Source organism: Lepisosteus oculatus, chromosome 7 (assembly GCF_040954835.1).
Source record: "Lepisosteus oculatus isolate fLepOcu1 chromosome 7, fLepOcu1.hap2, whole genome shotgun sequence".
NCBI lineage: Eukaryota > Metazoa > Chordata > Actinopteri > Semionotiformes > Lepisosteidae > Lepisosteus > Lepisosteus oculatus.
The window spans coordinates 33,337,309-33,353,128 of record NC_090702.1 but is presented as its reverse complement, the minus strand read 5'-3'; the positions used below and the strand labels follow the sequence as shown (position 1 = coordinate 33,353,128).

Here is a 15,820-nt window from a genome sequence, read left to right as displayed (position 1 = left end):
TATGAGATGTACAAATATAATCCAAATCACAGGAAAGTGTATCTTATATTACCTGTCACTATTAATGAAAGGTGTTTTTTTGTTACTTGGTTTTATCATAGCAGGTATATCGTATAATGCATTAAAATATAACAATTAACTGTCTAAAAAAGTCTCAAATTTAAATAATAATAATAATAATAATAATAATAATAATAATAATAATAATTGCTTACTCTTTTCTGGACACTCCACTCAAAGCGCTTTACAGGTAATGGGGTCTCCCCTCCACCACCACCAATGTGCAGCCCCACCTGGATGATGCGACGCCAGCCATAGTGCGCCAGAACGCTCACCACACATCAGCTATCAGTGGGGAGGAGAGCAGAGTAATGAAGCCAATAAATGACACTGGAAGGGTCCTCTCCATACAATATTTGAATAAGTATAGTGACCATCAAAACTAACTGCTTATAAAGTGCCCTCCAAAAGTATGGGGACAGCAAAGTCACAACTGCTATTTTTGTTGTTCAGTCAAGCAATCTGGATTTGTGATCTAATATTGATATGAGTAATAAAAACAATATAATATAGATTTTTTTATTGGGTAATATTAGATTATTATTAATATTTTTGGTGATATTAGAAGAACAAAAGCATGTTTTGTGCTTAAACTAGTGTTTTCAAGTTTCCATAATTACTGGTACACATTCAGTTACATTTAAGAGTGTAAAGTCTATTTGCTTGGATATCCCTTTGATGCAATAACTGCACAATGTGTGCGATCTGTTGAGCTCACTAAACTCTCTGAGCACTGAGTATTTAGTAAAACTTATGAGTTTTTAAAAGTCTGAAGAGGTTGCACAACTAAAAAAGTACTAAGAATTCATTTTGGGATCTTGGAAATTTAAATAACATTCAAAATTGATAGCAATTTAAAAAATAAAATTTAATGATTAATCACAGCATTTTAAAGCATTTTAAACATGATTAAAAACACCACTGTTTTTTTATTTGAAACTACAATACTACAATACATTTCTCAATTCCTTTAGCTCTAATTATGCTCTTCAGCACAATTTAATTGAGAATGATTATTTTGTAAAGAATGAACTAAGTCTTTCTCAGTCACATCAACTGTAAATTGTATTACTGTATTACTATGTAATTTTACTGTAACTGTATTACTATGTCATTTTAATTCAATTGTATATTTTATAATCTAATGTACATTAAAGAAAATGCAATAAGGCAGAATCTCTTACTGTGGGGTTATCATTTACAGATGTTGAAATTTAGATACCTGCTTTATTAACAACTTCACTCAATCCAAACAATTATTTTTATGTAATTTCTATACATACTGTATGTTAATCCCTCCAGACTATTGCAGTTTCAAAAAGCTTAAAACACAAATTGTTTTTCTGAGTATAATCATTGAATTCTAAATTGCTTGTGAACCTTGTAGTCTGTGAGAAATACAATGGAATAAGCAGGTGTTTGTGTATGAAGGTTAGCCTAAGGTAACACCAATTAATAAAGTTGGTATTGTTTAAATAGCATTTGAGTCAAATGTTATCTGTACTTGTACTGTACCAAAATGGAAAAACCTACAGTTTTGCCACATCAAAGCTGATTGTGCAATGAAATTGTCTTGGGAATCTAACACATGCCAACAGCAATGCATAAAAGTCGCAGTCCTTCCAGAAATAAACACATTTTGGAAAGACGGTAGGCTCTGTTTGTCACAAAATGAAGGAGCTTCTGTTCTTCTTTGCCTTGCTATTGGCTGTCCACTGCCAGAAACGCTTTATTGGGTAAGTAATCCATCAAGCCATGCTTTTGCATTTTTGTATAATTGAGTTAATTCGAACTAAAATGAATTTCTCAGAAGGTTCTCATGCAACAGAAAGTGTTTCATAAGAACATACAAAAAGTTACAAATGCGTTTGGCCCATATAGCCTGATGAGTAGTTAGCACTAAAGGAAGTTGGAATCTAATCCAGCTCTTTCTTGAAAGCAGACAGGGAATTGACAGGGTAGTTTGTTCCATACTTCCACAGACCTTTGGATAAAGATGTGCCTCTTTTTCTAGGTTTTAAATTCACTTCCACAGTTTTGACTCGTGTTTTCTGGTTCATATTTCACTGCTGATTCTGAAAAAGTCCACAGAGTCCTCAGTGTCATTGAGGATTTTTAAGACTTTAATCAGGTCCCCTTGTAGCCTTCTCTTTTCAAGACTACAAAGGTCCTGTTCCTTCAGCCTGTCAGTGCTGGGCACTCCCTTGAGCCCTGGGAAAAGCATCTTGTTGCTCTTATCAAGGCTGATTCCCAAATTGTACACAATATTCTAAAATAGGTCTTATGTTTTATTAGTGCATTTTACAATTTATAACTATACCATCCATTTATTTTAATTTTTTTATTCCCTAATGTATAAATACCTCTAAAATGGCTATCCCCAAAATACACATTTAATTCTTTGTATAAACATAAGTGTATAAAGTACCTTTCTTTCCTGAAAAAGGTGCTAAACATTGAGAAGGTGCTGAAGCGTGCTGAAACATTTTGTATCCTATTGTACATTATGTTGACACATTAAAAGAAAATTAAACGTCTTTCTTGTGTTCTGTGTGTATTTTAAAATATATTTTAAGATGCTTTTCAAAACTCTGCGGTGAAAACTCCGGAAGTTCTTAACAAACCGAGCACAGCTTTGTAAAAATGATTTTTCCCCCCGAAAAGCCAAAGGTATCAGTAACAACGTCACTAAACCAGCAGAGGGCGACATAACAGCGCTGCACAGACGTGCACTGTCCTTATTACGAAGTCGCCGGCAAAATAATTTAATAACAAAACCTCTTTAAAATAAATGACTTAGATGAGAAGTTTTTCAGATGGCTTCCCTTTGCATTCTAATGTGTATTTTAAATGCATTTTAAATTAGGACACTTAATCACCAAAGTGTTTTTCATATAATAAGTGAGCAACTTTCGGAAGATAAATTTACTTAAGGGAAGAAAAATCAATGGGACTTTTCTTTTGAAGATTAATATGACTTTGACTTTTAAAAATGGTGTCTAAGAACTTCACCGAAGAACATAACTGTAGGCATTTATAAAGTCTCATGTTTATATTTAAGAAATGAGAAAAATACTTATTGCAACTAAATGAAAATGATGTTTTTTTAGAGATCAGGTACTCAGGATCGAGCCAGGATCTAATGAGCAAATTAGCGTTCTGCAGTCTTTGCAAGAAGAAGATGATTTCCAGGTACGAGCACAGCTCCGTGGTAAACAAGACATGACCTCATGACATGACAAAACAACCAATGCATGCGAAACAAAACATGAACATCCTTATTTTTAAAGGAAATATTACATTACACAATGACATGTGCTGAAATCACATTATAAGTCCAGGCACGTAAATAGACACATTTACAAAAACAGTGGTTTCGTTCTCTGTGTGTTGGTACAAAGTCTGGGAAACTGGAAACTGCACATAAGTTTATTCAAAATCAAGGATTTTCTTGTTTTGTCTGGAAAAAATATTTTTCTCCATACATCCTCAATTAAACCCTAATTGTTATCTCCATTTCAATTAGTAATTGAGATCCATAATGTACTGTACTTAGTATACATTAATGATTTCTTTTCAGCATGGGAAAGCTGATGTGGTGTATTAGAATGTATACACTATAATATATATACAATATGCTGTATTGGGCTTTGGAGTAGGAGAATACATTTTTTCCTTGTAGAGCAAAAATGCCTATAAATATAAAATGTAAACTTAAACTTGAAGTGGCAACCTAAGAAAGTTAAGAAATTTAAAGTTCACTCAATTTAGCAAATACAGTTTAATCTCATGTCAAGAATGAATTTATTCTTTTTTCCACCTTTTCTGGCCACATTTTGCATACAGTAGGTTTGTGTCACTCCTTGTTTTGTTAAAGTATTTTTAAGTACATTTTTGAAGATTGAAATGAAAGATTTCTTCTGTCCTCTGCAGATGCAATGACCAAACGTGTTTCCATGACTAATGGCGTGGCTTGCCTTTGGCAAACCAGAATTGACTCGAATGCACCTCACTGTGCTGTAGTTGTACTGAAGCACATCTCTTCTTGTCTTATCTTAGTTGGACTTCTGGCTTCACCCTACCAACCCAGACCTTCCTGTTGATGTCCGGGTGCCTATTGCCAGCCTGCAAGCTGTCAAGGATTTCCTTGAATCAAATGGCATTCGATATTCTGTTATGATCAGTGATGTACAGGTAATCTGCTGTATACATGAACTGCACCTGGGCTATAGTACCCTTAATAGAAACAATACGAATACGAATAAATTTATTTATTCTTGTGGGTATTTGTATTTGAGCATCTTTTCTAAAGCTTCTCAAAAGGATACAATAAAAGAAGACAATTGATGAACTTCAATGACAAGGATGTTTTTGCGATTAGGGTGTTGCATTTGAAGAAAGTGGAATAATTCATATTCTCATTGACTTAATATGTGTGTTTCAGGAAATGTTAGAGCAAGAGCAGAAGGAAATGGAAGCTAACAGGAGAATGGAGCGAAGCTCAAAAAGCTTCAACTTTGCTGCATACCACACCCTGGAGACGGTAGGTTTTAGGCTTAATATTCTTACATTCCTTAGTTACTTAATTATACAGTAAGTTACACCATATTCCCTCCGTTCTTTTCCTGGAGGACATTCCACCTTTTAAAGTTAAAATGTCCAAACTTTCATGTTCTACAGTGTGTTCTTTAATACACAATTCAATCCCATGTTGTGTCAATAGCCTGCTGTGAATGGGGTTTCTCACAGGATGGCATTGCTGTCTTGCCAGCTACTAGGGAACTTGTAGTGCTGTTACCTTAGCTGTAGGTGCTGTGAGACTCTTGTAGAGCGGATGGTTTTCACAAAACCCGCCTGTGCGGATACAAGGGACGGTGACACTGAACTGAGCATGGTCCTTCCAGATGAATAGTACATAAAATTAAATAGCATAAAAATTAAAAGTGGCAATTCAAAATTTAAAAGAAACGCACCATCATACAGAAACAAATTTTTCTAGCATCTCTAATAAACAAATCTGACCAAAGTAAATGCACGGCTATTATACTACAGACATTTCAAATTACATTGCGACAGTAATTTTAAACATTTTAAAACATGGTATAGAGAAGTATACTTATAATGTAAGTAAAATATGATATAAGTAATAAGTAAATATTATTTTAGAGTGTAATTTTGTATTTTAAAATAAAATGGAAAAATGTTCCTTGGTGTACAGTTTAGAAAACATTTACCCCTAATTTAACCCTAAACTGATAAATACTTAACCTGCATGGATTACAAAATTACAGCAATTTTTATTTCTCACTTTGGTTCTTTGTCCCAGATCTACGACTGGATGGATACCCTAGCTGCTGACTATCCTCACCTGGTTTCTAAAGTACAGATTGGATTTTCCTATGAACAGCGCCCAATGTATGCCCTTAAGGTACAGAAATGTAGGAGTATACAAGTTTACAGTGATTAATTATTTTTATAAGGGTTGCTTTAAGCATATCACCTAGAAATTGAGGTCCCCTAGTCATGACACTGGCATTTGGAATTCCCGTCTTTAATGACTTACAGGGGGATTTTCAAAGCCTTTTAGCTCCAAAGTAGAATCTGCTCCTAATTTGCAGAAAGGAATGATATGTTTGTAAGCATAAAACTGCCAATCAAGGTTAACACTGTGGAAAACAAAAGGAAAATGTTTTTTACTTTAATTTAAATGGGCTGTATGTGTAGGGAAAAAAATCCCACAGTGAATTGTTCCCGAGAGCCAACTGCTTTGAAAATTGTCCCGTTATTCTGTTGTTGTTAGGTTTCAAATTGTCATTTGTTAGACTGATACAGTATGAACTGAGACCTCTTAAATCCCTGTAAAAACTTGAACTTGTAATGTTCTCAGATGAAAGATGAATTGTTGTTTAATTTTCTCCAGGAAGATGGTAGTAAAGCTTACACATTGTGGGAGTTCTCTTCTGGAATATGAAAGTTTTGAGATACCATGATCGTTACACATTATAGAAATTCTCTTCTTGACTATAAAAGTGTTGAGATACTGTACCATGATCGTTACACATTATAGAAATTCTCTTCTTGACTATGAAAATTTTGAGACACCGTGCTGCTTGCTTGTATTCCAGTTTAGCACTGGAAGCAGCAGCCGCCCTGCCATCTGGATTGATGCTGGTATTCACTCCCGTGAATGGGTGACGCAGGCCACAGCAGTCTGGACAGCAAACAAGGTATGGTACGTGCATTGGCTGTAGGGTGTCCTTTTCTTTCAGCACACCTCCAAAATGTACAGTATTTTACTGGGAAAATGCTTGAGTTTGTGCCTTCCAGTCAGTGTCCTGCTCTCGAATGGCCTTACATGATTTTCTTGAACACAGGATTTTCCGACTGGCAATTGGAATGAGAATATTATATGCTGTAGGATGATATGCATAATTATTTTATGGTAGATCAGGTGGGTAGCTGCATCAGCATGCGTAGGCTGCAAAGGAACAAGTAATAGGTTTATTCCGTGCTGAAAAGAGAAGAAAGAAAACACAACGTTTCGGCCATGGAGCCTCTCATACCTGAAGAAGGCTCCATGGCCGAAATGTTGTGTTTCCCTTTTTCTCTTTTCAACATGGAATAAACCTATTACTTATTATTTTATGGTTTGCTGTTCATTTAACAATAGTGGTAAAGGATTTAATGTGTTTGAGGATGCTTATGGAGTGCTTAGGTACCGTAAGGTTTGTTTACCCACTTGGCTGAGGGAAAATAAAAGTTTACTGTTTACTGATGTTATTTATGGAAAAATAATGTCAGGTATGATAACAAATTAGAAGAGCTGAGGTGAAAGTGAATTGATTGTTGTCATTCCTTCCTAAATTTAGTTAAGATCTCCATTTATTGTGCATGACCCTCATAGACCCGCTAATTATCATAGGAAGGTTATTTGTTAGTCCTACTCCCTAATGTACGCTCTGTTCATAAGGAACTATAGATAGCTCTTGGAAACTTTGTTGTCGGCCATTCGAAACAAGAAAATTCCTTGATTTCATCCAGCAGAAATGGTTCAGTTTGGCTGTTTTAACTGCAGTTAAAATGAAGGTGGCTGTGTTGTTAGCTTTCCCATTGCCTGTCTTGATCATAATAACAGAAGAAAGGTTACAAATTTAAGGAGGCCAGTTGCCCCATCAAGCCTGTTTGTTGCTTTGTAGCTATAACTGACCTGAGACATATTATGATCGAAGTCAGGGTATTGACTTCATGAACATGGCTGGACAGCTTGTTCCATTCCCACGCCAGGAAGTGCCTCCTGTTCTTTGTTTTAATTGCTTTTTGACATGTGTCTCCACTTTCATCCTCTGGTTCATTTTTCACTGCTGGGTTGACTGCTGCCTTGAGGAATTTTGAATACTTGAATAACAGTAGGTCCATATAAGAATGTAGGAGAGATTATTTATAAGGAGCTGTCTTCGTCTGGGGGATGTTGAAAGCTTGGAGTCCTGCTGCTAAAACAGTCAAATCCATATCGCAGAGTACTTCTTTGGCCACTGTTGCACTTTATTTCAGTGCAAATGTGGTTGAATTTCACAGGTGGATACCGTTGATGGTGTGTGGAGGGGGGAATTTTCTGTATAAATTTTCTTTTTGGAAAGCTTAAAATGATAATAGTAACACCACTGTTCTTCTATAATCAGATAGCAACAGACTATGGACAAGACCGCTCCCTTACATCCATCTTGGACATGTTGGACATCTACCTGTTGGTGGTGGCGAACCCCGATGGCTATGCTTACACACACAGCAATGTAAGTACAGTACCCCCAGTGGCTGCTGCAGGGACACCAGGACTCTAAATGATCAGGGTCAGCTCTATAATAACATGTTGCAAATACAGTTATTTACTCAATTTACTTTGAAGGTCTTTAATGTTACAGCCCCCAGAAAATTCAGTTTCCTTTACACTCTTTTCTCCATGGTATATGGATCAGATGTTCTCTATGAAGGCCACCACAGAGAGGCTGGAGGCTAGAGAGAAAATGGAGAAATCAGGGTAACTGTGGATTGGGATCACGAATTGTTAAGTATAGCCGCTTTCAGATCTGTGTATTTTCTGAAATAGGTCCATTTCTGGATTTGCTGAAAATGGACCTGATAATTTGTGGCTCCACTTTTCTGCTATTGGGAAGGTCCTAGGGTCAAGCCCCCCATCCACACTAATTGCCACACAAAGCCTGTGCAGTGATTTTCTGGTATTTTTCATTGGTGAGACAGATAACAAACGTCAAACTCCAATACCTGAAACATGTTCTCTGTCCCCCTCTGCGAATCGGTTTCTTGACCTTTCTTTGACATTCCTGTGCCTGTGCCATTCCTGTGCCTCCCACAGACTTTCTGACATACTTAATAAAATAAATCTGCTGCTTGTTTGTTAATGTGTTAGCTACAGACAAATTGGGTATTTTTACTCCTTTCTCAAACATAGCACTCCTTTTTAAAATGATCAAAAGTATTGTGGTTCAACAATTAAACAATCATCTAAACTGTCCTTGTTAAGGATGTTAATAATCTTTTAATGGCTTCACAGCGACTTCTCTTGGATCTCAGTGGTGCTTTGGTTACAGTGAACCACAGTATCCTGCTTGCCTGCTTGTAGCATTTACTTGAAACTACTGCCTTTTGTTCATTTAGGTTCTAGCTTTATGAGAGATTGCAGTTTATCTCTCTGTGGTTAAAGATAAACCTACTAAATAATTAGGTCCATGTAATTAGGCTGGTCACCTCTGGTGTTCCTCTGAGTTGGTGTAAATGGTGTAAATCGTCTTCTTTATCCTGATGATACTCTTATTTACTTGCATTGTAAACCTGACATTGATATGGCTGTCCCTGTTTTTACATTTTACATTGCTGTTTTACTTTGAATGAAACAAAACTTTTTGCTATCAAACAATAAGAAGACAGAGGTCATGCTTTGAATTCTGAACATCAAACTACATATTGGTACCAATATGTGATGATGATGGTGTTCAGATCAAGTTCTGTGACAAAATGAAAAATGTGGGGGTTCTCTTTGATTCAAGTTGAAGTTCTTAGCAGCTTGTTATGAAAATCTCCAAGATCTCTTTAATTGATCTTAGGAATATTGCTTAACTTGTCTGGTTCTGGATAACCTTTAAAATTCTGCTTCTGACTCACAAGTCTATAAAGAGAATCTATCTCCCTTATGTTTCTGTCCTGTTGTCCACTTACATCTGATTCTTGCACTCTTTGGCCCTACAACATTGGTGTCTGACTTACACAATGTACCCAGTACAGATTTATAGGTGAAAGGGCCTTTTCCTATTATGCTTCCAAAACATAGAACTCTTTTTCCATTGAGATCATGTTGGTAGAGTCCCAGCCTGTTATTAAATCATACTCTGAGTTTATTATGAGTATTATGAGTTTACCAGTGTTATGTTTTATCCTATTAATAATAATAATCCTTATTAAAAAGTATATTATTATTAGCTATTTAGTTCAAAATAGTGTGTGTTTGGTCTTGTGCTTTTAATATTTGATTTTTCACAGAAATGCCATAAATGTAAAGAAAAAAATTATTGCTGTCAAAGTTAGGACTTTTTCAAAAACGCTTTTTGTTTAGGGGTATATAATGACCATAATTTTGTATTTTGGTGTATTAATATTTTAAAATCCAGAATGTTTTGTACAATATTTTGTTGTTCATTGGTTCCTTCAATATAATTTTGTCTCCAAACATATTTGGAAAACTTTTCAGCCATGCCTACACATTTTGATGCACTGTCTTAGGATACATGTAGAGATATGAAATTTGGATTTCAAACATTTAAAAGTTTGGTTGATTTTGTCACATAATGCCAAAATTCCCAAAAGGAGGAAGAGGTATATTGCGAACCAGACTGCCACAACATGACTAACATGACTGGATGGCCAGCACCAACAGTTAGATAACATTAGGAACTGTCCTAAGTCCAGTCTCCCAAGAGCTATGAGCTCAAAACGGAAAATGTGAGTGTAATAGTGTTTGGGAATTATCACTGCTGTTTTGATTGGCAAAGTGGAGCAATTTTTCTCACCTCAATGAGAACAACACGCCTTCAAAACAGTGATGTGTACTGTACCTTCTTGAGATGGACTCTAGATTGTCCCTGCTATCACCATAAACCCCAGATTGGGCCACTACTACCCTGGCCAGCCGTGATAACTGACGTAGTACTGTGATGAGCCACTCACGGTTCTGCGTCAGTGACATGAAGAGCAACATGCTGGAGACAACTTTCTAGCTCTCTGACAGTTTTATCGCCCTCTGCATCACAGCGGGGTGTGCTAGTCACGGAGCAGGTGAAGTAGCTGGGCAGACTGAGAAAAAGAGAGCAAGCATCCGCTAGATGCGGAGGAAGGAAAAGAGAAAGAGAGGGGATTCCTCCCCGTTTTCACAGAGGGAAAGGTGAGAAAAGGTGAGCTTGGGGAAGAGGTCATTGGGACTTTCCAATGCCAGGGTGTCGTGGATCGCTACAGTACTAACTGAGTGCCTCTGGTCTCTAACACCAACCCTTTGTGATCTGAACTGGGAGTGGTCATTTGTCCAGCAGTGAACAACACAACTCTGGCCTTTCTTTCTTCATTACAGAACCGCATGTGGCGCAAGACTCGCTCCAAGAACCCCGGAAGTGTCTGTGTTGGTGTGGACCCTAACAGAAACTGGGATGCTGGATTTGGCGGCATGTGCCTTTTACATTTTTTAAATATTGCAGGGAGGCGAGGTTGATAAAGCTGCTCACCAGAGCAGGAGGGCAGAGTAAAGTAGCAGGTGACGTAGCTGGGAAGACAGTTAAATTGTGAGTAATCTGTGCTTGCCATGTTTAGGCTAGAACAATCAGAAAACTGGAGTGTGGCCCATGACATAAATATCAACAACACAATAGTGTATGAGATCTTGAGAGCATTAATTGTTGCCATTCATTGTATGTTGTGTGTCCTTTATCAATTGCTCTTCTAACTGAAGGTCCTGGAGCCAGTACTAATCCCTGCTCTGACTCATATCATGGCCCCTCTGCACAATCTGAGGTGGAGGTGAAGAACGTGGTGAACTTTATCAAACAGACTGGCAACTTCAAGGGCTTCATCTCCATACACAGCTACTCTCAGCTCCTCATGTACCCTCATGGATATTCTTGCAACGATATCCCGGACTACCAAGAGTTGGTACGTATAAACCAGCCAAAAGCCTTGTTTGTTCCCAAGTGGTGGGGTTTTGTGGCTGAACTGAAAGCGTATCTGATTTCCTTTCCACCTTTTCTTATCCTATCTGATCTCTCTGACATCCCAAAGCTTTTTGGTATTATATTTACTTAGAGACGCAACCAAAAACTGTGGGAAGTGCCTATTACCTGTGTGGCTCATGCAGTTTTATATATGGTATGCAATTATAAAGTACCAGGTAACAAGTGACATGGGAACACTTACAGTACAGTGGATTTACAGTTGGGTAGTTTGCTGTTGAGATCTTGATACAGCCAGAAGTACTGTAATTTTTCTGCTTTAGAAAAATTTCCTTATACTTTAAGCACTAAATTCTCTAAGACACATTAATGGCGAACCCAGATAATATAATCTAATTACAGCAGGCACATTTGGCTGTAGTTGGTGTGTTCTGGTGCATTCTTGATGATGTATTTAGCAGTGACAGTTATTTTTTTTGACAAGACAAAAGATTGGTATCCAGACTGTTACTGTACCATTTCTGGACATAGAGCATAAAACCAGTTACTTATGGCTGATGCAGAATGTAACAGAAAAGCTAACAGTTCATTTACCTATCTGAAGTTATTGATTGGTATTTTTTATAACAGGATGCTGTCGGTAAGTCGGCTGCAAAAGCCTTGGGCTCTCTGTATGGAACCAGCTACAAGGTGGGAAGCATCTGCAAAATTATCTGTAAGTAATCTACTTTCTGTCAAGTTATTTTCCATGGTAATACTATTCCTTGGTGTCAGTAAAAATGGACTTCATAAAAAGATGGAGGTCATACCATCTGTAAATCTCTGACTTGTATGACAACTCATTTGAGAAATCAACTGGAAATCCATTAACCCTTGCTGACCAAGGGTATTGTGACCACACATGTGTGTCAGACTGTGTGGCAATGATGAGCAGACATTGACATTTCATTGGTGTAATAAATTAATTTGTGTTAAGCACAATGGATCAAGTCACACGTTATCTGATGGAAGAATTACAGTATTTAATGAAAATGAAATTTATCATCATTTTTAAAAGCTTAAATTTGTTCCCTTCTATAAGCTCTCATTTGGGAATAGCTGAGTGTCACTCAGGCCTGCTCACTTACCCAGGGAGAGATGAAGGCATGTGGGACTCCAGGTCACCCTGCTATTTTACGCACTTCAATCCTGTAATTATACAGCAGAGCTGAGTCGTTCAGTCTCATAGACAGGCAGCTGGTGACAGGGCTCCCTGGCGTTCAGTGAGATGAGGATTACCTAGGCCACACATCCCGCCTGAGAAGCAAACTGTGCACTGGGTCTGGATGAGTCTCTCATCCTGTCAGTGTACAGTATAGTGGAGCTCCTTTCTGTTCTGCTAGAGGTCTACCATATAGCCATCTACTTAATGGTGGAATTTAACTAATTATCAACAAATCAAAGACTAAGCAGCTTCTTGTGCTAAATCCCTTTGATAGCAGGGAATAGCTCCTAGAGTCTACAACTCAATTTGTACACTCGGCAAGTACTTGAGCTAACGAAATTGACCTTATTTTAATCCCTCACTCTCTCAGTTTGAACAGGAAAGTGTTTCATATATTGGCATTCTTGAGTGTCATCTCCTTCACCTCAAACTAGCATATTTCGTACCTGTATATCAAATCAGTAATCATATTTGACAGGAACCTTGAATGATTTTGCCTCTTTTCATAAATTTCCATGCTCTTTCCTCTTTTTGTTTATGCAGATCAAGCTAGCGGAGGCAGCATTGATTGGTCCTACAACTACGGCATCAAGTACTCCTTTGCTTTTGAGCTGCGTGACACTGGTCGCTACGGTTTCCTGTTGCCAGCCAATCAAATCATCCCCACCGCTTCGGAGACCTGGCTGGCTCTGCTGAATATTATGGAGTATGTTCGTGATCATACTTATTGAGAAGACGAGGACAGAAGGCAATGAAGCTAGGAGAAAAGAGAAAAGATCAAGCTTACTGTTACAGATTTCTCAATAAAATAAAGGTTTCAATATAGTACACCTTTGATTATGTTTTTTGTACATTGTAATAATTATACATTTCATTGATGGTTTTTGAAGATGTAGTGAGCTGGAGTTTAGCCTGGCAGATATAAGCAGGATAGAGACTGAACAGGATGTCAGTCCATCGCAGGCCACACATCCACTGACACATGCATATGAGAAACAATTTAGAGATGCCTTTTAGCTTAAACAGTGTTGTCTTTAGACTGTGGATGAAAACCAGAGAGCCTAAAAGCATGGGGAGAACAAGCAGGGCCTACCACTGCCACCTCGTGGCTTGTACCACTGTGCACTAATGACTGCACCGCGAAGTCATAAAAACCAACACATGAGTATTGCCCACCAGCAGCATGACATGGTAAAGTTGACCTTATTACCCATTGCTTATTTTTCATATCAGGGAATTTCTATTTCACAATGGGAGTGTGGCATCCAAAATGGAGTCCAAAAATGTGTCTGTTTTTTGCTTCTGCAGTCACAGTCGGTAACTACCCCACCATGAACGACTCTTTCTAAAATGCGTATAAGCTGTCAACCAGATGATTCACAAATTGTACAGCATTCTCAGAGCCCCTGAAAGATTTGTATAGGATTGGTGTACAGTACTTGAAAGAGATAAATAACTAAGGTGCACCATCCTTCCTTAGAGAGTTGTCCAAATTTGGAGTCAAAGTATTTATAATTAAGATGTAAACATGAAACTGCACAATATAGTTAGTATTTTAAGGAAATACAGTCTTACACATGTTTATACATACATGTGTCATCAAGAAAAAGTGAACTAAGCCATGTTAGACAGTCACCGGAAGCTTTCATCTGGGAGTATCTTTATTGTTTAAACTGGGACGTCTTTGTAATACCTCTGTCTAGAAATAACAATGTATACTGGATGTCAGGAAAAACAGTGGCAGGAACCTAAAGTTTTGATCATGTTTTATCATGTCAAGAAAATTAGAATTGAATCTAATTCTAAAATTGATCTGCAATATGTAGAAAGTCATCACATATTTTTAATTATATTTATATTTTATCATTTTGTTACTGTTACTGAGTAATCGGAATAAACATTGAATATGCAATGTCAAATTAATTTTAACGGTCAGGATATAACTCCTTGATTTATGTATCCTATGGTCACACTGCATTGGTTGTTTTCTGAGGATTGTCTTATTTGTAAAAAGAGGAAAGGAGCTATGATTTCACGCTGCATTTTATGTATATAAAACAATCTTACTTTGAGTTTTTAAAACTCTACCCGTATTTCATGGTTCAGACGTCTCAAAAATGGCTTGACAAATTACTTAAATGGATAGATAAAAAAATGAAAACTCTTTATTATGAATCAAAACGTTTTATTTTTTTAATACATCTTAGTATCTTATTGAAATGTATTTGCGTTTCTTATAAAGCAGTGCGCCTGTGCACTTTTTAGGTCATGTGGGTTGAGCCATCAGATGATAAGATGATTCATCAAAATGAATGTTTTTGTTGTGAAACCACCATGGCTTAAGTAGTTGCCATACTATAGGAGATAAATTGACTTTTTTTTAAATAAACGTATAAACTCACCAGTTAAGGAAGCAGCCCATCAATTAATAAACAATTGTTCTTTTCTGTTTCATATTCTCCAAATATCTACAGTATCTCTTCAATTTCCTTTGAAGAACAGATAACACTAAGCATTTTGCTTTGTTTATCTTTTGAATAGAAAGCTTGGTTTTAATTGCTTTCAAGCATGTATCTAATTCTAAAACAGCTTTCAGACATATCTGTCAAACAAGTAGTGTGGAAGGCCAGTATAATCATTGACTGTCATGAATACCCCTGGCATTGTAAATCTGCCCTTCTTCCAACTGGGTGTCAATTTAGACCACCTAGAGTCAAATGCAATAGAGCTAAATTATCTTTTATTCCCACATCTGTAAATCTGCTTAATTTGGACAATTAACTGTATTTTTTATTTTTTATATATTTTTTTCTCATCATGTATGTCTCATTGTTAATGGGCTCATGTAGTGTTAAATGTTTCGTGCATTGTGTTATGTCTTTTACCTGCTACAAAGTAATTTTCCCATCTGGCACAATAAAGTAAGTACGATATTTAAATACGTAAGATAATTTCTAAAGAGGAAATAGAGAACACATCAAAGGCAGAGATTTCTAAGCCAACTTGTGTAGTTTTTCATTTTGAAACCTTTCCCACAAAAAGAATTATGCAGCTGTGAAGAGATATTCCTGTTTTATTTTGCATTTGTGAATTTTAACACATGGGACATAAATTATTGAATAGAGTTATTATGGGAAGGCACATGAACCTTTTCCACATATTTTTTTAATGCTACAAATCAAAATCTGTGAATCATTATTCCTGGTGTAGTTTGAATTTTGGAATACAAAGGCAAACGATGTGTGCAAACCTAATAATGGGATGGCGAATCAACTTCCTCTTTGCACACAGTTCCTTAGACAATGAAAAAAATGTTAAAAAAGAGGAAACG

General features: G+C 36.9%; 1 protein-coding gene across 1 annotated transcript; it reads left to right on the top strand.

Moving 5' to 3' along the window:
* The first annotated feature begins 1,714 nt into the window (after window positions 1–1,714).
* Window positions 1,715–13,311, top strand: LOC102696910 (carboxypeptidase A2). The gene is made up of 11 exons (XM_006633421.3): window positions 1,715–1,796; window positions 3,171–3,252; window positions 4,120–4,254; window positions 4,505–4,603; window positions 5,387–5,488; window positions 6,186–6,287; window positions 7,740–7,850; window positions 10,694–10,784; window positions 11,069–11,268; window positions 11,916–12,000; window positions 13,033–13,311. The coding sequence occupies exons 1-11, from the start codon at window positions 1,732–1,734 to the stop codon at window positions 13,218–13,220; spliced, it is 1,260 nt and encodes a 419-aa protein (XP_006633484.2). The 5' UTR covers window positions 1,715–1,731; the 3' UTR covers window positions 13,221–13,311.
* The last annotated feature ends 2,509 nt before the right edge of the window (window positions 13,312–15,820 follow it).

What these genes read in the sequence shown, in the direction of transcription:
- LOC102696910 (XM_006633421.3), top strand. Translation starts at nt 1,732, where the DNA reads ATGAAGGAGCTTCTGTTCTTCTTTGCCTTGCTATTGGCTGTCCACTGC. An exon ending in AAGAAGAAGATGATTTCCAG is followed by an intron (nt 3,253 to 4,119) that starts GTACGAGCACAG and finishes GTCTTATCTTAG; the next exon opens with TTGGACTTCTGGCTTCACCC. An exon ending in TCCCGGACTACCAAGAGTTG is followed by an intron (nt 11,269 to 11,915) that starts GTACGTATAAAC and finishes TTTTTATAACAG; the next exon opens with GATGCTGTCGGTAAGTCGGC.